The sequence below is a fragment of the Pipra filicauda genome, unplaced genomic scaffold (assembly GCF_003945595.2).
Source record: "Pipra filicauda isolate LSUMZ 115617 unplaced genomic scaffold, ASM394559v2 scaffold465_size509821_pilon, whole genome shotgun sequence".
In the NCBI taxonomy this organism is placed as follows: domain Eukaryota; kingdom Metazoa; phylum Chordata; class Aves; order Passeriformes; family Pipridae; genus Pipra; species Pipra filicauda.
The window spans coordinates 413052-434177 of record NW_024104604.1 but is presented as its reverse complement, the minus strand read 5'-3'; the positions used below and the strand labels follow the sequence as shown (position 1 = coordinate 434177).

Below are 21126 nucleotides of genomic sequence, written 5' to 3'. Positions count from 1 at the left end.
ATTTGCTAGACAGAGAGACAATTCTGCCTCTCCAACTGTTGTGGTTTGTGTTTGGTTTTTTTGGTTGGTTGGTTGGTTGTTGTTGCCGTTTGGTTTTTCTCTCTCTTTTTGCCCTTTGAAGTCGTGTGTAAAATTCCACCTTTCAAAGGGAAACCTGGAGAGGCCAGGAAGGTGGGATGCAGTGCTTGAATTGGGACATACGTGCCATTCCACTCCTCAGCATCCTAAGGATGTCACTGGAAGTGGTTGCCACCTAAACAGCCTTGGTATGCTAAAGCCAGTGCAAACAGGAGTTCCTCTGCCACCTTGGAAAAGAGTTGGCTAACACAACATGGACACCCTTGAGATGTGGTTGTAGAGATGAATGGCAAGGCTAAGTCAGACAGCACCAGGGTCAGTGAAGTCAGGAAACTGCCTATTCTGCCTCCAGTAAGCAAGGAAAGGCCAGTGGGATTCAAAAAGGAAAAATCATGAGGTTTATTCAGCATTTACTTTCCAGCTTAATTCAATTTCCAGTTTAGCTTTACAGCTCACAATCAAGTTTGAAAATATATGTGTGTCCTGAATCATGAGCGTGTGTTCCTGCACTGCAGTTCTAGTTTTAGATTAAATGTCATCTGAGCACTTTGGCTATAAATGAGCATTACATTTACAGGTGCTGTAGTTAGAATTACCAGCTGAAACAAACCATGACAATTTCATTTACTTTTCTCCAAGTCTGAGGCTTAATACAGGCTTTCCTGTGGTGGAAAAAAAGCATCTAACAGTAGAAAATTAGAGACTGGATGAGTCACTGAGGTTTTTGTATACGTGTTTTGGTTTTTCAGACCAAATTTGGTAAAGCACATTTTAGGTAAGCTCAAGGCTAACCTAAAAATCCTGCAAGACTTTTTCTCCAAATGCCATCTTCTGACAGCCTCCCAGAGTCCTGGAAAATAGGTGCTGCATCATATCAGACATAACCCAGAACTACACGATAGGCTGCCATCCAAGAACTCAGATTTGAGCTCTCTGGTTTACCAAGACCAATCTAACCATAAACTAAAAGACTCTTTCCTCAGACTGGCTGGAGGCAAGCGGAACTGCTTTTGGATAGCCTGGAAAGGGTTTTCAATCTTGAAGGCATCGTGAGTCTGCTCAGGTTTTCTAGTGAGCACAGTGGGGTTTGTGGTACTTTGCAGCACACCTCGAGTAACTGCTGAGTCAGTCACAAAGATGAGTCTCTATGCATGGAAGGGGAGTGCAATCCAGGGCGTTTGCACGTAAAAAAATAAAACACTAGCATGAAACACTGTGAGGAAAGCAGAAGAGAGAGACAGGGGTTCATGAAGTATTTGGAATGGCTCATTTATTTTTCCACAACTACAAGACATGCATGCTCTCGGTGACTCCAGGATTTCAACACAGAGCTCAGCAACGCTCGCTCCCTCTGCGACCTAAACTGGCAGAGACCTAATGCTTATGTGTGCCTGGGTCTCCTCTGTCAAATAACATCCTCCAAAGCACATCTGGCGAGGGAAGAGCCAGACTGCCAGTTGGAAACTCATCAGCTGGCTTGGGTGCAAGAGGAAGCCCTGAGACTCTCGGGGCTGTAATGATGGAGGGGAAGAGCTGAATACCCACAATCTGATGAGTCAATAAAACAATCTATAACATTTGTCTGCAGCGCAAGGGCAGGGAAAAGCCCCTCCTGACACGTGCAGCAACTCACTCAGCTTGCTCTGCTGCTTGGCTCAATCTCCAGAAAGCTTCTAACTTTTATAGTGGCATTCATTACATGCAACTCCTTTGGGCCCTTCTGTTGGAGGTGTCTCCTGTAAATGGGCATGATCAATTCCCCCTCCCTCCATGAGGATGGCAGTACGTCCCTTGGAGAGGCCAACATGGAAGGCACTAAAATAAGGAGCAAAACTGCCCACTGAGCACAGTTCAGCCGTGCTGCTTTCTGCACAGGCAAGTACAGTCTCTTCCTGACCCCAGCAAAGTAACTTTTTTATTCCCAGGAACAAGAGACTGGACTTTCCTTATCTGAGCCTGAAATTGCTGAGCTTTTATTCGCATTTGCTTGTCTAAGGAAAAAAATCAAAAACAGAAGAAAGAAAAAGAAAGAATAAAGATAAAAGAAAAAAGAAAAAAAAAGAGAGTTGTTTCTAAAAACCATACCAAACCAAAACAACATTCCAGCTCCAGTACTTTATTCAATGCGTGCTGGCTTCACAAGCCCTGGAAGTTATTATCTACATGGGAAGAATAAGAAATCAACAGTTCTGACCAGCTATAATGGCTGCAGAGAAAGAGTGTTTGGCAGCAGCTCGCAGGCAGGGAGGAGGGAAGGAATGCAATGAAGAAGAGGAATGCAACGCTCGGCATGACCTACAATATTAACAGCACCCTGCATTGTGGGCCACCCCATTATTTTGATCACAACCACAATTTGCTTAATTGGTATTCCTAAAAAACGACAGATGACAAGTGTTTGCATCAATTAGCTGTCATTTCTTATTTTTTCTTGAATATGTTTTGCTCATTTTTTCAGCTTCTTTAACTGGAAAGCTGTTGCAAAAATTAAGATATATACCAAAGAAGAATCAGATGCTTGTTTTATTTATTTAGTCACTGGAGACAGACACTCTGGTTTAAATTAAAATCTGACTAAACTGTTGGGGGAATATTTACTATATCTTTAAGAAGCCTCTCTCTCTTTTTCTCTAATTCTTTATAAAATGCTTTGAAGGCTTTCCAAATTAATTTTTTCATTATTAAACAAGCATTTCAGATTTGTTATCTTACCTTTCATAATGTCTGCGAGTACATGTAGCAGCACTTGTGCTTCCAGGGTTACCACCTAATTCATCATAAATATGTTTCCATTGTCGACGGGCTGTTATCTGTAAAAATGGCAATGGAAAATTTAATCTTGCATCTTTATAGATTCTACAGTGTTTGAGTTCACAACAACAAATGCACGTATGACACTTTCAGAACAGCATGTACTACAAGCACTATAAAAGCCCCTACAGAATATACAGAGTGCACAGAGCTTTGGGTGTCTTTTTTTTTCTGTAAGTTAGCACTATATCTATTTTCTTTCTAAAATGGAGTGATCTGACTGATTCATTATCAAGTCACAATCAATACGGACTCACAAAAGAGAATTTCAATCAATACGGGGTCATTAACCATCAGAAGTTCAGCAGACAAATCCCACGGTGAATTATGAAAATGAAGCTCAAACCATACTCAGCACAAATAACGATTACATAGTTTTTTTTTAACTGAATTAGAGAAAATAAATCTGCTGCAAAACCCAAATCCACCACAGAATTCCGAAAATCCACAAAAGCATAGTCCGTAACTCTGTATGTTACAAGCTGTTTATTTTTATCCATTTATGTCAGTAAAATATATAGATCAAATACTAATGAAATCTTAACATACTCCAATGTTAATATTTGAGCTATGTACTTTATTGGACCGTGCTGAAAAAAATAAACATCTCGTAACATATTGAGTTGCATACCATGGTTCTGGTTTTTTGTACAGAAATTAGGATTATACAGAATAACAGATGGAAGACCTGGCAAAAGGATTGCTTCTGAATACCACTTCATTATTTTATATATTCCACTATATTTAAAACAGGAAGAAAAACAGGAATAGGACAAGCACAACAGATCACCCTCTTTTGCCTGCAGCTCATAAAGAAGGCCAGTGGAAAACTGTAGGGGCAATTTGGGGAGAATTTTGTCATTTTCTGTGGAATGCTGTGGATTTAATATATTCAGCCCTGGAGGCTTCTTCGGAGTTACCCACAGAGCAGTCAATGGTGTTTACTGAGAAGCTAAAGGCAGCAATCAGAAGAAAACAAATATTACAACTTGCAATCTGAGGCCTGTAATTTTAATCTAAACAAGAGGAGATAGCTACTATCATCAGACAGTACAGGGTAAGAGGTGTTTCTTTTTTGCTCAATACAAAAGGAAAATCCTTCCTTTGCAGAAATTATTCTCCAGAGCCAAAAGCATGGCTGGAGACTTATCATTTGATAATGTTACAATTTCTTCAAATTTACTGTCTGCAGAGTTCTCCAGAAAACAGCAGCACTGTCAAGTCACTATTAGCACCTGAGCACAGTTTGCATCTATAGATACTTGAAAAAAAAAAAGTATTTTATCTTAAACCTTATTTAAAGCTACATGAACTGACTTCATTCACTAATTTTATCTTCTGTCTTTTGTAGCAAACCCAGACACCACAGGCACAAGGAGTCAAGCAATTCAAGGACAAAATCTGCACAAATAAATTATTTGAATACAAATCAAACACTCATCTGAAGATAAGGTTCATGCTAAGTCTATTTGGTTTAAGTTCCTACGCTGTCTCCTCCCCAGGCTACCCACACTTCTACTTATTATTACTACTAAAGGGTTTGAAGAACTGGAGTCCTAATGAGCCATAAAGAACGTCACATCCTGAGAATATGAATGGATGCTCTTTATGCAACCCAAGAGGTCAAGTCAGAGTTGGACCAAGTACCCTGCTGTGGAGGAATGCCTGGATGGGAAGCTACCTCTGGTTCTGCCTCCCACATTCCACCAGTCCCCTCAGGACAGGCAGAGGACAGAGGCACAGCCAGACAGCCACCTAGACTGCCTTCTTGTAGCTCCCAAAAAATCAGAGATCTCCTGAGGATTGCTGTAAGTGGCTTTATACTAAATCAAGTCTCTGGTAGGCTCACAGACGAGGGGAACAAAGGTGCACAAAGCCAATCTGGGGTCTGTGCTCTGGCCCTCTGACCAGCACAGCCTGGCTGGCTTGCAAGGCTGTGGGCCAGGACCCGATGCCTTGGCTAAGAACAGTGATCGCTGTGCAGGAGCTTTAAATGAATGCCAAGGATTAGTTAGCAAGAGGACTACTGCAAGTCCCCTTTTTAAACATCCCAATGTGACTAAGAAGCATGGTCTCCATTTTCAAAAGGAAAACGTTAACTTTAGAGCCTTGGTCTCGTTTACCATGAGTTGACTCAAGAGGCGATACTCACACTGGAACACCGGTAGACATAACCGACTTTAAGGGGAAAAGGGAATCTCTTTGAAATCCCATGATCATTTTTGGTGCCTCTTTCCTCTGTGCTGCTTAGAATAACAGTATTTTCACAAACATTTGCCCAGCTTTATCCAATTCTACCTCTCCAATGGACTAGAGCTGCTTGGCAATTAGCAGAGCTGTGCCCTCCTACATACAGAGCTAAGTTTAAATTTGACATTTCCTGAAACAATTGTTATTCTAACAAAGCCTGGGGTTGAATTTTCTCCTGCTCTGGAAAGTTTATTTTTTATGCTTAATAAACTTCAAAGGACTAAAGGAACTGATTAATTACACCCTTAATCTGAACAAAATGCTGCACTGAAGAAAGTTCACTGCTGTCATACAGGGCAGCTCTGCTCAAGCTGGATGCCCATGCTGACCACATCCAAATTGAGGACTGCTTTCCTCTCTCATACCAGTTCCTCCCAGACACATCAGTGACCAAGAACTTTCTGAGGAGGGTAATGCTCTGCAATGCTTTGGTTACAGTTCTGGTTCCTACCAAAATTCTCTGTCTTTGCTGTATTAGTTTTCCAATTTGTTCTTCCCTACTCCTAACCAGTATATACATCCCTCCCAGTGCCTGCCATGTTTCTAGAAGTGCAGGATGCTCCAAGCTGACCTATTAATCAAGGCAATTGCACAGGTCAGTGCAATTGCCATCTCTGACAGCTTCCCATTCCAATGCTGGCTTTAGTTTTAAAGCAGTCTGCTTTGCAGAGCCCTCCTGCAATTTGCTCCAACCTACGGCTTCACAATCCTAGAGTTGGGCCCAGTGGAAGTCAGCATCTTTGAAAACTCCTGTGACATCTTTCCCAACCAGCAAAAACTGGAGGCTTAAGGTCTTCAGCACTGCTCCCAGTTCCCAGATCCCTTCCTCCTGAAAGGATTCTTGCTTTTCCCACTGCAAACATAATAAGGAATTTTCTGGTCATGGTACGTGATCTTCACAGCTCTCTTTGAAACAGAGCTCTGAGTATTAGCTCTGTATGAAACAAACTCAGGTAGCTTTGCATTCCACTGATATATCAGTTTCTTTGGGCCTGCCCAGACACAGGACTGTTGTGTGTGTCAATCATTAATTTTTAAAAACTAAAGCACTTTACTGTTGCTTCCAGGAGGCAGCAGCTAAATGGGATCCCACTGACCTTTGGCAAAATCTAAGCTGCTGCACACTAAAGGTTAAGCTCCACCTAATTTTCTTTCTACCCTTTATCTTTCTAAGACATCTCCAGGTAGAGTCCATTCAGCAGCACAGCCTTCTGCAAACATGCCAAGGCACTTCTTTTACGTTGGCTCAAAAGAAAAAAATGCTACTTCATGACTTGCCAAGGACAACTCTTCAGGTAAGTCCTGGAAGTTTCCCATCTATGAATATCTGCACCTTTCACTCACTTCACTTAGGATGACAGAATTCCAGGCAATGGCTGTTAAATGCCACTGCAGCTGAGCCCCTTTGAACGTTTTGTATTTCACCCAGTGATCTGGGGACATTTTAAACCATTCCTACTGTGAAGATCTGCTATAGAGAGAGCTTTCCAATGCACTCTCCTATTGTTAGTAACAAAGATGCTCGTTTCACATATCTTTGTTTAAGAGAAACATGATTCCACCTACTCCGAAGAGACAGTTTCATCTCTTAAGGACTTAAACTAATTTGTACAGGTTGCTATTTTTATTAAGCCCGTATTATGTCCAACAAGAAGTACAAGGGAGTGTGGTATTACACAGTTAAAGATGACAACTAACTAAGAATTAGTAATCAAAAGGGGGAGAAATTACTCTTATGAGTACTCTGACTGGAGAACCCTTTATGGCACACAATCATGAGTTGACACTATTAGATATCCTGCATGTATATCCCATATGCAAAGGTAATGCTCTCTGTCAAGTCTCACTGGATCCGTTCCAGCCCCTGACACAGGACAATAAAGGAAAGTCAGACAGATGGCTAAGAAAGTTGTTCTCCACATCTCAAAACCAGTCCCTGGCTGTTCTCAGTCACTTTTAGATCCTTATCAAAACAGGACTGGACTCAAAGGTCTCGCACTGTTCTGTGAATCTGTGCAGAAGCTGGAAAACACTGCACATCACCTCTGCTTGTTTCTCAAAAATGTTTTTTAAACCCCACTGAAACATCTACATATGGACAAGGTAGACAGGGCAATGGATAAAATTTAAAATGGGCAGACTATCATTGTTCTGTCAAACACAAGGATATAAAGTTTGCAACTGCTTTAACTGGGAAGGTTTCTACTCTTACTAGTAAAAAACTAGTCATCTAACCACTCTAAGTTTCCGTATGTCATTTTAACCAATGTTTTATCTGTTTCCTGTTCACAAAATGACTGTCACATGCCAAAGTCAAATATCTACTTCTACATATTCTTTTCTTTACAATACTTCTAAGAGAAAAGACCTATTTCTATCTCGATGCACAAACCAGAAACCTGTGACATTTTAAAACAAGTTAAAGATGGTGAAGCCCTTATAACGGACAAAGGGTTTGTTCAGGCCAGATGGAAGGGTCCATAGAGATAAATGTGCATTAATCAGGGCAGGTTTTCAGAAAGCCTTTGCTCTGCACATGACTTCTCCTCACTGACAGATAGTAGTACTATGTGTGAGCAGTGGATTCTGGTCATTACTGAATTACAGCACTCACTTGAAATTTCTGCATCTAAGTAGACCTGCCTAAGATGTTAGAACTGATACTGAGGTACATGTCACCCCAGCCATTGTGAAAAATGAAACACAAATCAAACACAAAAGCCTCTCAGCAGTGCTCACCATGATAAAATATATACAAATGAATGCAGCTTGGCAAACTCAATGAATATCAACTGGCCATAATATAATAAAAAAAAGACTGTGCACAGGTCAAAGTATTGCAACAGCTATCAATTTAATAGGAAATTCAAAGCAAAGGCAGATCCATATTGAGGATGAGACTGTTAACAGATGAGAATGAGGTCAGGAAACCTCATGCTCCATTCACAACTTAAAATTGCATCACAGCAGTCCTCCCAACTTCAGCTCACCCGCCAAGAGCACAGATGCCACTCACATCATAAAAACAGGATCAGGCCCATCCTTTCAGCCAGAGTCACTCTCCAAACAAGGCTGGGCTCACAGGTATGTCAGAGGGCATGAGCTATGCTTGCCTTGCCTTTACTGACCAGCAAGCAATTGCTTAGTTTACCCTGAAGAATAAGCACCACTGGTACATTTTCATCAAAGGTGACAAATGTCCCTAAACAACAGAGAATATCTGTCTCTGAGAAAAGGACAGGAGGTCTGAGACAAGGATAGACTGAAGCTACTCTGGATGATAGTATCACACATTTCTGCTTTCGCTGGCAGACCCGGCTCTCTGGCCCTGGCCTTGTGTTCACAAACTCTCCATCCTATTCCTGCTCTTCCCCAGGCACAGGGGTTCACCTGCTCCCGCATCCCTAAATTCATCCCTCTCCTGCTGCCACTAAAACTCAGGTCTCTCCAGCAAGCCACCACTTTGGCATCCCTGCTTCTATACTTCATCCCTTCATGCAGACCTGAAACATTGCTGTGAAAATCGCTCGTCTCCCTGGACGAGCACCCCGGTCACACCACTTGCCTTTTAATCTCCCTCCTGGCCTTCCCTAGTGCTCTGCATCAAATTCAAGATTTTAGCCCTCATTTTCCTTGCACTTTACAACTCATGGCAATTCTGCTAATTGCTGTAACGATCTATCTATGGCAGCTATTCATTCATACGTACCCATGAGCACACCTACACACACCCCTGTACATCAGCATGGTATGTGCTGATTAATGAAAGATAGAAGAAGAACAATAAAAGCCAAATCAAGCATATATTTTTTTTAAGAATGTTATATTTCATGTTTCACAAAATCCCAGGCACACCCATGCTAACCAGCCCGGGCTGCTGATGTACAGAACAATGCGCTTTATTGTACGGAAGGAAAACAGTGAGTTTTGCATTTTGGTTCTAACGACTTTCAGTTTCTTGACAGTGCATTTCTTCTTGTCATTTCTCTACAGCACAGATATGTCCCAGATTACCTCGTAAACAAAGCAAAAATAATTTCTTTCATCCAACTGCGGCAGGAACTGAACAACTTAATCTGATCATTGTGTGCAAAGAAAATATTTCCAATGACGACATCTTCCTATGTCAATTGTTTTTTCATTACAGATGTCATCTCGATGTGCCACATTAATGCAGCTCTTTCTTCTCATTTCAAGATTTTAATCTAAGTTTGTTGCTCTAATATTTTATTGGTTCAAAATACATGCTGTAAAATCCGTGGCCATCAAATTTTCCTGTAAGCTAAAAATAAACTGCTCTTGTCAGATATGGTTAACTGATAAAAAGTGTCAGAGATTTTTCTGAATTTCTTTGATAACTTCCTGTTTATGTAGTACTGGCCCTAGTCTAATAAAGATCTTTTACACTTGGAATAAGAGGAGATTCTGCAGCATACTCTTCCTAAATGGACAATGCTGATTACTTTTGAAAGCCTTTAATACATTTCCCATATTAGACATGAACAGATGTCAGGGATGTTGCCAAGTGAAATTTCTTTTATGCAATCTTGGCTTGTTGTACAATAATAGCCCTTTCTCAACATGGGAAAAAATTACAGACCTAACTAATTTCCTTGACAGGGAAGAGTTACATATGTTTTCCACTTGTAGTTTTTACGACAAGTTTACAATTTTGCCAAACCTGGAACTAATTGGGACTGTTTCCAAAAATGGTCCAGTAAACCCACAATGTGTACAGCTAGCCTAAAATGCAGCAAATGATTGTTTGCTTTTACTTTTTTTTTTTCTAACAGGGAAAAGTTAGATTGCACAATTATTTCATTTAAGTTACTTAAACACTTACTGTTTCATATCCTCCCAGTTTTTGAGCAGCTTGAAACATAGTCCAAAGGTTAACTGTTAGAGGGACAATAAGTATTTAGATAAGCATTGCATTAGCCAACATATTTCAAAGAAATGTAAATTAAACAGTTAAAAAAAATAGAGGAAAAAAAAAAAGCTTACAGCCCCTGAAAAAGCTCCCGTGAAACATTTTCCAAAGAGGTATTTACATAATCTGAAGAGTAAATATTAGCCCATACTATATATATTTTTAATTACATATAAGAGAACACACTTATAGATTCCTTAACAGGACTGGAAAAATACACTAAGACAAAGGTAATGGGCTCATTTGACTTTGCTGATAAGAGGCACAGTATAATGACTGCAGCATGTTTCCACAACCTTGCTAATAAAAGTTACTCATTGGGAAGAATGTTGCTTTTAATTATTTGTTTAATACTGATTTCATTAGCAAGCAAGCATGAGCCACACACTGGCTCACAGAGAAAGCCTATCGATTAGACAACAATATCCAATATTTACTGTGGCTCCAGATAATGGTCTCCATAATCAATGAACAATAAGCTGCGTTCTAACGGGTCCCGTGTGAATGAACCCAGATGGAGCACAAATGAGCATTACCATAATAATTATGCTGTGGCTTGTTGTGCCTTGCCCATGGCTGTGGGGTTGGAGGCACGGAGGCAACTCAGTTCAAAAGATGTGTTGGGAGACAGTTGTTACTTCCTGCAGAACTCCCCTCCCCCAGTGTGCTTTTCATCCTGTCCGTGGGGCCACTGCTTGCTGCTGCTGGTGTCTCACTTTTATTTGATTTTATTTTTTTTTTTATTTTATTTTAATTGTTACAAGAAAAATTGATGTCAGCCCTATGAAAGGTGTATGCGTGATTCCACCAACGAACACTGACTCCCCATGGACACGCCGCAAATACTCCAGGTCAGCAATAATGCTGTGGACCACGGAGGATGGGATCTCTTTCTCCACGGGGGGATGCTCTGTTGCAGAGTACACACTGTCTCTTTCCACTAAGCTATTTATATTGGCAATGTTTGCACAAGTCTTGCTGGACAAATACAGAGCCCCATCCTGCAAACATTTCTGCTCTTCTCAGTATACTTACTCTTGGTATTTAAGTATTTGCTGGATCAGGCCCCTAATTTATAATGAATGTCAGGCAAGTCTCAGTGTATTTCAGCTAAATGTTAGCAGAGGGTCCTAACCTCGGTGGGGAATTTTAGAAATAATACTTTAGCTTGTCTTTCAAGCCCACCCTGTCTCCATTCTTGAGGGAGTGCAGAATAAAATGGGGGGGGGGGGGGGGGAAGAAATCATTTCTTCAACACAAAACGTCTGAAAGCCTCATTGAACCTTGTACTGTTTCAAAGCTATTGAGAGCTTTGCTTAGGCCTTGATTTAATCTGAATCAATGCATAATGCAATGAGGCTGTTCATAGTACATTAATTTTACTTCCATTTCAAGCAGCCAGTTTTCAGACAAACACTGTAATCATTTGGAGTTATATAAGTTTATAATGGCTGCTGGAGGCCTGTTGCAATCAGTGCCAATTGCTATTAGGTATGTAAATTGTTATGTAAAACATACAGGTTTGACATTCTTCATCAAAATAACACATGGTTTTAATCTGGAGATAAATTAGAGTAAATAATATTTCAATCCATGGTGTTTTCCCTTTAAGGAAATAAAGTACCATTCAATCTATAGATAAGAAGGAAAAATACCCCCATTTACAGCTTTTGTTGGAAACTGTGAAAGATCTACATTGTGCTGCAATATTTATGCAAAATTGGGTTACAACTGTATCTTCTCCACCTACAATTGTTTTACAGATTGTGGCACTACAAACTGTACATGTCAAAGCAATTCTAAACACTGCATTCTGTATTAAACAGATACAGTCTGGTTTTATATTCTCCAAAGTCAGTAATTTATTAACTATAAACACATTCTGGGGCTTAAGAATATGATCCCTTTTGTGCCTTTCTTGACCACCTTTAAATATCTTCCTTTAATATTTGTCCTTTCATAAAGAACATCTGGGCACAATAAAGATACGTCATATTATTAACTCAGAAGAAAGGCATTACAGACGCTGCAGATTTACAAAACAGAAAACTAGGGAGTTTTCAACATGCCTATTTCTAGTCATAATCAGCGGATTTAAACCTATAAATATCCGGCAGCAACTACCCCAGAAGGAAGAGATGCAAATCTAGGCATAAGACAGTGAAATGCCTGGACTGGAAAATGTGTAGATATAAATATGGTCCCCCCCATCCGTAAGGCTTTAAAATAGGCGTCGTGTGCAAATACTTTCTCCAGAGAAGCCAAACCATTCTAAAATGTCAACAAGAAAGTGAGAAAAAGGATACTTACTCTGCTTAAAACCTAAATAGGGTATTCGTTCAATTGGTGTTTTCCTTTCTTTCATATATTTATAAAGAGCCACAAGGAAAGCCTGCTCATCAGCTCTGCATTCTTCACCTACGGCAATCTTTGATTTATCCTCACTTGAGCCTTTCTTACAGTTGTTGTTGTTACTCTTGGGTTTGGGCAAAGCTGACTTAGCCTCACATTTTACCTGGGAAAAGAAAAGATGTCATATCAGATCTGGGTAACCTTTAATTTTCACTTAAGGAATAAATACCCTCTCCTAGCAGAATGGATTGTTGAAAAAATGAAGGCCAAACCATGTGACTGTCTTTGAGGGGAAACAAAGGAAGCTATTTATAGAGCTAAATGTCTTGTTCTGAATCTTAGTCACAACATTTTTAAATAGCCACATCTTTAAATCATTATAACTCATTGGTAATGCTCTCCAGATCTGCATTTTTATGACTATACATTGCTATGTCACACACAGCTTCCATCTCTCACATACACTTGCCATTAGCAAGTCTAATAATAACCTCCGTTCCAGGATTGACACCGAGCATCGTCAACTCCCATAGACAACCCTTGGAGCTGAGGGTGCTCAGCCCCTTCCAGGAATGCTCAGCAGCCAGCTCTGAAACGACACATTTTTCTCTCCTTTGGCCCACCAAAACAGATGCAAACCTTGGCAAGCCTTACCCAGGCAGAGCTCTCAGCACACGAGCAGAGGTTCTGCTGTAGCATGGACTCAAGTCATGTGGATTTGGGCATCAGCTTAAACTTGAGCACAGCCCTAAGTCTTTAGCAGAAGGGAGAGGCTGGTAGCTGGAGCCTGTCCTGGTAGACACCGGGAGCCCCAAAGCACACGAGTCCCAGAGCTTCAGGTTTCCCACTGGCCTGCCCAGCAGATGTGTGCCAGTCAGGAAATCAACAAATTGGAACCACTTTACCTCTTATCAGTATTCAAATATGGAGAAAAATATCCAGTGAGACTGCCTTAATCCTGCAGTCCCTCCTGAAGATAATCCTCTCACTGAATCAAGCAAATTATAAGTCAAGCATTCACTTGATGTGTGTATACAAAAAAAATAAAAAGAGCAATCTTGCAAACTGATGTGTAAAAGCTCTACGTGATCAAGACATTGGGACCACGCAATCAATACATTTCCAGCGAAATACTGGAAGTGCTCTAATACAAGATAGTGGATTTGCACTGCCCCTTCAAGGTTTTTGAGCACTGTCAGGGGCCTTCTGGCAGTTCCATACCCCATCCAAGACACATCCTTTGTGCTCCCAGAGGGAGCAGGGAGACTGTAAGAGCCAGTATTTCATATTTTAGGAGGACAGCTGAGGACAGCAGGGTGTCTTGCTGCACAGGAAAGCAGGAGCTCTTGTTCAAGCAACCAATGGACTCTCCTTCAGAACTGTCAGTTCTAAATCAGGTGCTTCCTAGGCACTTTTGACATTTTGGAAACAACTGCTGTGTAAAGCATTACATATGTGCTTGTAAACAAACAACAAACATATCACTGGAAAGACCATGATACACTCATTTCATCTTAATAAAGCTACCCTGCATTTCAGGCTCAGGGAAAGCAACATCTTTATACTCCACTAGGCATTAACTTTGCAGAAAGCTCTGACTTGAGGTTATCCACCTCCATAGTTTTCCACAGATGGTGGACAAAGCAGTGGTAGCTCCTAACCAGACAGGACAAGTGGTCACAGTCTTCCATGGTAGTTGATGCTGCTGAAAAACCTCCATGTTGGTCACTGCAGGGTACAGGCTCACTCCTCCCAGGCAATGCAGCAGGGACTGGGAAATGGACTTCTTATGGGATTTTTCCTGATCACTTGCTGCTGCAATATGTCCACTGTACTGCTTGATATTCTCCAGTAGCATGGTTCAAAAAGATACTGTCTTCCTACGGCACGAGACACCGTGCTTTGCCTTTTAGCAATAGATATGCTTGTTGATTAAACTTCTGTAAAGATCCTGGGTTTCATCCAAAACTCAATGGAGCTAATGGGATTTTTATCCTTTTAAATGAACTTTGGATTTCCTCATCCACTGTTCAGGTCAGAGTTGTAATCCCTTGACTTTTTTACTTTGGTTCCTCACAAAAATTATTTAACAGCTTCCTCTTATAAAGTTTAGATTACATTGTCATAAGTTTCAATGCTTCTCCAAAGACTGGTTAGCACTCCCAATATGAACTCATGACTTCAACAACTCTAGGATTTTCAACTTGAGCTGTAAACTTGGAACAAATTCACTGGACCTGGGAACATTTATTCAGTTTTGTTACCTGCTTGCTTGGATTTTCTTCTTCAAACTGGACAACTCAGAACTACGTTTGCAAAGACAACCTGGGCACGAACACTAACTGAAATCCAAGCTCACTGCTGTGCAAGCAAACTAATGACAAGGGATGAAGGGAAACAAATTAAATAATATTAAGAAACCCACCAGTAGTGAGAAAAACCTGTTTGTGTGGTACACACAAACTCCCTCTCTCCTGTCTACAGAGAAGCGAGGTCAAAGCACCTGTGGAAGTCAGAAGTGCCAAAATGCAATGGATGGACTCCAAGCAGTGTCAGGTTCAATGAAGCTTTGATGAAGGTTGCAGTGCTTCATCCACTCGGTGTTTGAGGCCCAGTGCTGCATCTCTGGGGGTGCCCAGAGATGGGTTCTGGAACATCTGACCACCTCCGGCCATGTGTTCCATCACAGGCGGATCATCCATGACTAAATGACCAGTGAACACTCAAGGGTACACCCATGTGTTTGTCTTCTCCTGCCAGAGGTCACATACAACACAGACCACTACAGACCTGCATTTTACAGTTTCAGTCAGATAATGGCTGAGGCGCTCAGAATAAATCTCCACATCTGAGAGCATTCCAGGCTACCTGTGGCCACAGGAAAAGCATATCCTGGTGACTTTTAAACTAATTTCCTAGATCTTGCTGTACAAATGAAGCGAGAGATTTACTTCAGCATTTGCGCTAGGAGACGAAATGAGTAGATTCATTTGGGGAAAACTTCCATGTTTTACAAGTTAATCCTTTCGGTTCTTCAAAATGGTCAGATTGGCCAGTTTTAAAAAGCCTTAGAATGCATTTCTGCACACTTTGAATGGGAACACTCTTTGGGAGGATGAAGTAGGCACAATGAGGGTCATGTTGGAGTCTGCAAGTCCCAAAAGCTTGTCCAGCACTGATGACATGTGAAGGAGTGAAGTACGAAAGCCTCCAAAGTCCTGGGAATGTTTTGTGAGAAGAGCTTGATATATCCTTCTCCAGGAGAGCTGATCCTGCCTGAGTAGACGGCCTTGTATTCTCTTCCCAGCCTAGGAGGACACTCCCCTGGGATCTTCCCCCGGAAGTACTGAAATGGATGCAGCAACTAACAAGAAGTGGCACATGAAAGACCCGCTTTCCCTGGCAGCACCTGCAGGTCCAGGACCACATTGACTGTCCCGCTATCACTCTATTTTTAACAAGCCACCTACAGTGGAACTAACTCAGAGCTGCTCCTACCCAACCAGACGCTTTTCCATGTCAGGTAACTGTAAAATCCTACAAAACAATCTGCTGATGGTTCAGGGCAAACACGCCTAATGAGAACTATGTTGTAAGGATGTACAAAGCTTTCTAGTCACTGGCAGTTGAGAACGTGAAACTCAGCAAGTCATTACAACCGTGCAGCTTGAATTGGTCTTGACAGGCTTAAATCCACAGAATTCAGAATGCCACTTCCGCTGTTTCCTGACTCAAACCATAGAGCCACCGCAACTCTGTCAGAGACGTTGCCCCGCCACTGGGAAGTGAGGCTGCTGTCAGACACTGAGGGACATGATCTGAGAATGCAAGCAGCACAACTTCTGCTCAAAAGGGATTTCAGCTGGAACAGGAGTATGGCCAGGACCACAGCCAAAACGCTTCAGCATCTGACATAAGCGGATTTGTCCTGTTTACACCAGCAGTGTCCAACCCTGCTCTCCACGGACCCATTGTCAGCATTAGTTGGAGATGGAGCACTGACAGGAGGATAATAAACAGAAGAGTCCAACATGGAGCTTCAGATGATGACTTAACATCCCAACTGTCCCCAACAATGAGAAGACAGTAGGTGGGTCTCTGTTCACCCCCCTTCCCCAAATACACTTCCCCTCCTTCCCCAGTAACCCAGAGGCAGGGTCTGTGTGAAGTGCAGTACATCTGCTGTAGAGGGTTTGATTCGCTGTCCTCCTCTTATTAAAGTATATCCACAGCCCTGAGACACAGATGGATGTGAAGAGCCACAGTGAAGTCAGCGTGACTACATGCAAGAACATTATATCATGAGCATGTCTATTATTTATAATGAAATTAAGCTGGCCAAGATAATTAATGCTATTAATATCTGCACAATGATGAGCACAGTATGACTAGATAAATAGGCGGAATTACTTCTGATCTGAAATATCCTCCCATCTGACTAGTCGGGTGAACCCAAATATAAACAGAGAGGATAAACAATTTGGTATGAAGTGTTACTGTAGTTTTTAATTATCTAGTACCTATATAACAGGTGCTGAAGAGGCAGAACTACTTGTGCTACAGTCCAGGGTGCTTTGACAAGACGGTCCACATCGCAGTTCACTGGTAATATTTCAACATGAAAAATGTCTTGGGGGAAGGGGACTTGAGGCAAATTGAGACATTTTCACACTGCCAATTTTGCATGTTCTTTCACAGAGAAAACATTCAGACAAACTATAGTATCTGGCAGGACCCCGCAACTCAACACACCAGGCTCCATCATCTCTTACCATGCCTGTCTAATACGATAGTACAGACTCCAACTGAGCACAATAGGGCACAAAAGGAAGAGAAACAGTGACTTAAGGGCAGAGCTTCATCATGAACTTCAGCCTCTTTTATCGTCATCAACAGAAAGCACAATTTTAACTGAACTCCTAGGGAGGAGGAGGAGGTGGAATTTAATTTGCCTTCCTATGAGAAACTGAGAGCAGAACACTTCCACTTGACCTCTTTAACCTCCTAATCTCCCAGGACATTCACTGTGTACAACAATACCAACGCAAATGGGTCTATACATTCACTGTATTTCCTAAAGAGATGGTCACAACAATGGAAACGTTTTTCAGATACACATCCATCTAATTTATTGAAACAGATTTGGCAGGAGTTGGTGTAAAAATTCAGTATATGCAAACCTCTGCAGCTGTTTAGCTCAGTGACAAAGTTCTGCCTCAGATAAAAATCAAGTAGTGCTCTAAGTAATTTTCCATCTTTGCATCTCAGAGTTTCAAATTAAATCATCTTGAAAGGAGTCATTTGTGTTGCCTTTTTTTTTAAGAGAAAACCAAATTCCTATTTAAAACCACTCAGACAACATAGAAAATAGGATGCAATTTACACTACAGAAGCTTCATTTTAAAATATTTTAAGGAAAAGACACAAACCCATAAATATCTAAAAGATTAAGTGTATAAACACAAATCAATGATCCAATTTTTACTTGCAGTATGAGCTAAGCACATACAGAAGACTCTGTAAAAGCACGCACTATTCAACAAACCCTGGAACACGCAGCTCAGCACTAAGTATTAAGGAAACAGCCCAAATTTTTTTTTAAGCTTTTGTACTGAGTTTCTCCCTTATCTTTTTTATTTTTTTTTCTAATTTAAAAATGTCAAGATCTCAACATCAGGGTAATGTCGCTTGTGTGTGCTTCTTAGAAACCATTACCGAAGCAGCTCTTATTTCATAGTCTGTTTATCCTCAAACTTATATTTAGAAGTACATTGTAACAGAGTGAGCTGCTCCCAGGTTTATTTTTAATTCGAAGATACTGTCACAAACTATGTTTGTGTGTCACAGAATGTGAAAACTAACACTAGATGCCAAGAAAGCTTAAGCATTACCAGTTACCAACAAGCTGATAGCATTAGGTTGTTAGGTGATTATAGTTGTTGGTAATTTTGAACATAGGCATGATTAAGTGAAAAATAAAACTATTGAAAAAATTACATTTATCATCCCCAAGAAAATAAGTGACACTCTAAATCTGAAACAGCACGCTGGGAAACAAAGGCAGGGTTGTACCTAAAAAAGGAGAGTGTACTGAAAAGAGTATTATTAAGTGATTTACCTTGGCAACAGCTTTGCTTTCAGAATTACTGTTGGAATCCTTAACGCCATTTAATGAATCTCTTCTCTGTGGGCATGGTTTCTTTTTGCGCGGTCTGCCTTTAAGATTTGGCGCTGAAAATTAATGGAGAACAATTTGAGCACATTGTCTTATCCTGGATTCTTAACAGCTGAAAGCATAATAAATAATTCCACTACAATCAGTCACAGAAATGTACACATCTGTCTACAGTAAATGCTTATTACAAGATTCCCATCCTCCATGGGTTATATCTTGACACACTATACATTTCTATAGAATATCCCCCAAAGCTAATCTATTCTACTTTCACATAGCTAATTAATATAAAGTCAAACACTGGTCTCCGAAGGACTCGGAGAGAAAGCACAAATATTTCTCCATGGTACAAAAAAGAACAAAATTGAATATTAATGGGTAACTTTGCATTAATCACCCTGCTGCCTTTATTATCTCTAATCTTCAAACAAGAGTACTAACTACTTCCAACTTTGGGAAACATCTGGCTTTGGAAACGTTCTGAAATACTGAAATTCCTCACAGCTCCAAGAAATGTTTATATATCCTGTCATTCTTGTCAAAGTTCTTCTGAAAAAGTTTAAGAAAAAAAAATAAAAAATTACTCCTGAGTCCTGAAATGGATCAAAAAAACCCTTAACAACTAGTTCTGGAAGTTGACAAGTACTGAAATAAGTGATTGATTGTTTCATAAGGGTTACATACCACACATACAAATTAACATGAATCACTTTCAGTTTTGTCCAATTCTTAAGATAAAACAGCTCTGAAATAACACAGTGACTAAATCCTAACTGTGCTGAGCCATATGAGGAATGGGATATGGATCATCATAAAAAATATCACACTCATCTTTCAATAGTAGTATTACAATATAAACTATGATCATATATAGAAATAAGAGATGAAGCAGATGTTTGCTCATTATTATGTGTCCTCTCTGCTTTCAGATTTAAAAATCAGCCTCTGACTACTATGGCAACATTTAAAATGATAAACAATCATTAACTAATGACTGTACTGAATAAGATAATTTCCTTTAAACCTTTAATTTCTAGGTAACCATTGTTTTCATTACTTAAAGGGATGATTAGAACAATGTCAGAAATCTAAACATCACAAACCTCTTGAGTGTCTTCTAATTGTTTTTAATCTTACATTTGTCACACAGTAAGCCAGTGGTTTCGGGACATTTTACATTTTAATTAGTTTGCAAACACAATACAGGGTGCTAATTTGATTTTATAGTTTGAGTAACACTGTCATATTTGGTCTGTTCAGAGAAAGAGAAAAGCTGCAGGTTTAAAATCAAAAGTCACATCCTTTTTCTTCCTCCAACACAGGCACATAGTAAAAAAAAATAATATATATATATATATATGTGTGTGTGTATGTGTATATATATATATATATATATATGTAAGTGCATATGGGTGTAAGTCCATATTTGTGTCTATCTAAAAATATGTTTATCTCCCTTTAGAAATATCTCCATCTATCTCCAGCGAAGCACATTCTGCTTATTGAAAAGTACTGCAGAAAGCAATTCTGAAATTGTCATCTGAGGCTAACATGCAAAATCAAACAAAGAGAGAAAGAAATTATTACCCATTCCAGTCGACAAACATCTGCCTGATTTATATCTGTACTCATGAATGCTACAGCATGTGACTGCACACTACGTCGCTGGGAGTCTCGACTTGGTGTGGATGTCAGCCTTACACAAAATGAACACTCAGAGTATTTGCTCTGTGCTTCCAAGTCCCCTCCCCCAGCCACTCCATTACTCATATAAACAGAGATGAGCGGCTCTGCGGGAGCGTGGGATGAGCTCCGAGGATCCAGCGCCGGCTGCCAGACTGCTAGCCCCGGCCACGCCGCCCAGCCTTATTCATAAACCCCGCTCAGCCTTTGGTGTATTCCTGGTGCCTGCTTGTTTTTTGGCACATGACCTGGATGGGATGGACAGATCCCGAACCACCGTCAGTGCCAGCAGTTGCATCTTCTTTAAGCAGGTACTGAAGAGAACAGTAATGTTCCCTGAGTTTCCTACACCCTCGCCCACAGTGTTGAAAGATCGACCTTTGAATGAATGGATCCCCAGGCCTGGCCCAACACATGGCAGAAGAGGGATGTGGCTGAGCAAACATCAAATATACTTGCATATCAATTACTTGTCCTTTCTTTCTTCCTTTCTTTTCTTTCTCTTTAATGAATAAAGAAACTAGTTCAAGGCTCAGTGTTTTCCAAACATACCTGTTATCCTGAGTTTTGGCACTCTACTCTGTATCACACTATAAAGCACTGCTAATGTTTTGCTAAAAGCTTTAAAAGCAAGAAGGCATTTGTTTCTAAATTCCAGGTATATTGAGCTTGCATATAAACACTGTTTGAATTGGAGCATTCCACAGCAGAACTGGCACAAACCCACTATGAAATGGGGTATTTGCATTCTCCCCATGGCTCAGGAGCTGCAGCAGGGAAGGTCACAGCACACACGAGGACCATCCCACACGCCCCATGGTATGACTTTAAATCACCTGAAGCCCTA

The 21126-nt window shown here is 40.6% G+C and overlaps 1 protein-coding gene across 3 annotated transcripts in view; it reads right to left on the bottom strand.

Moving 5' to 3' along the window:
* ARID5B (AT-rich interaction domain 5B) overlaps positions 1-21126 on the bottom strand; it is a 116010-nt gene that overhangs the window by 17929 nt on the left and 76955 nt on the right. For 2 of the 3 annotated variants that reach the window (XM_027714414.2, XM_027714412.2), the window contains 4 exons: positions 18540-18652; positions 12380-12584; positions 9983-10035; positions 2791-2888 (listed from right to left, as the gene is read on the bottom strand). In XM_027714414.2, coding sequence (XP_027570215.1) covers positions 2791-2888; positions 9983-10035; positions 12380-12584; positions 18540-18652 — 469 coding nt within the window. The remainder of the gene's footprint in view (positions 1-2790; positions 2889-9982; positions 10036-12379; positions 12585-18539; positions 18653-21126) is intronic. The other variant, XM_039386119.1, reaches the window with a different exon arrangement.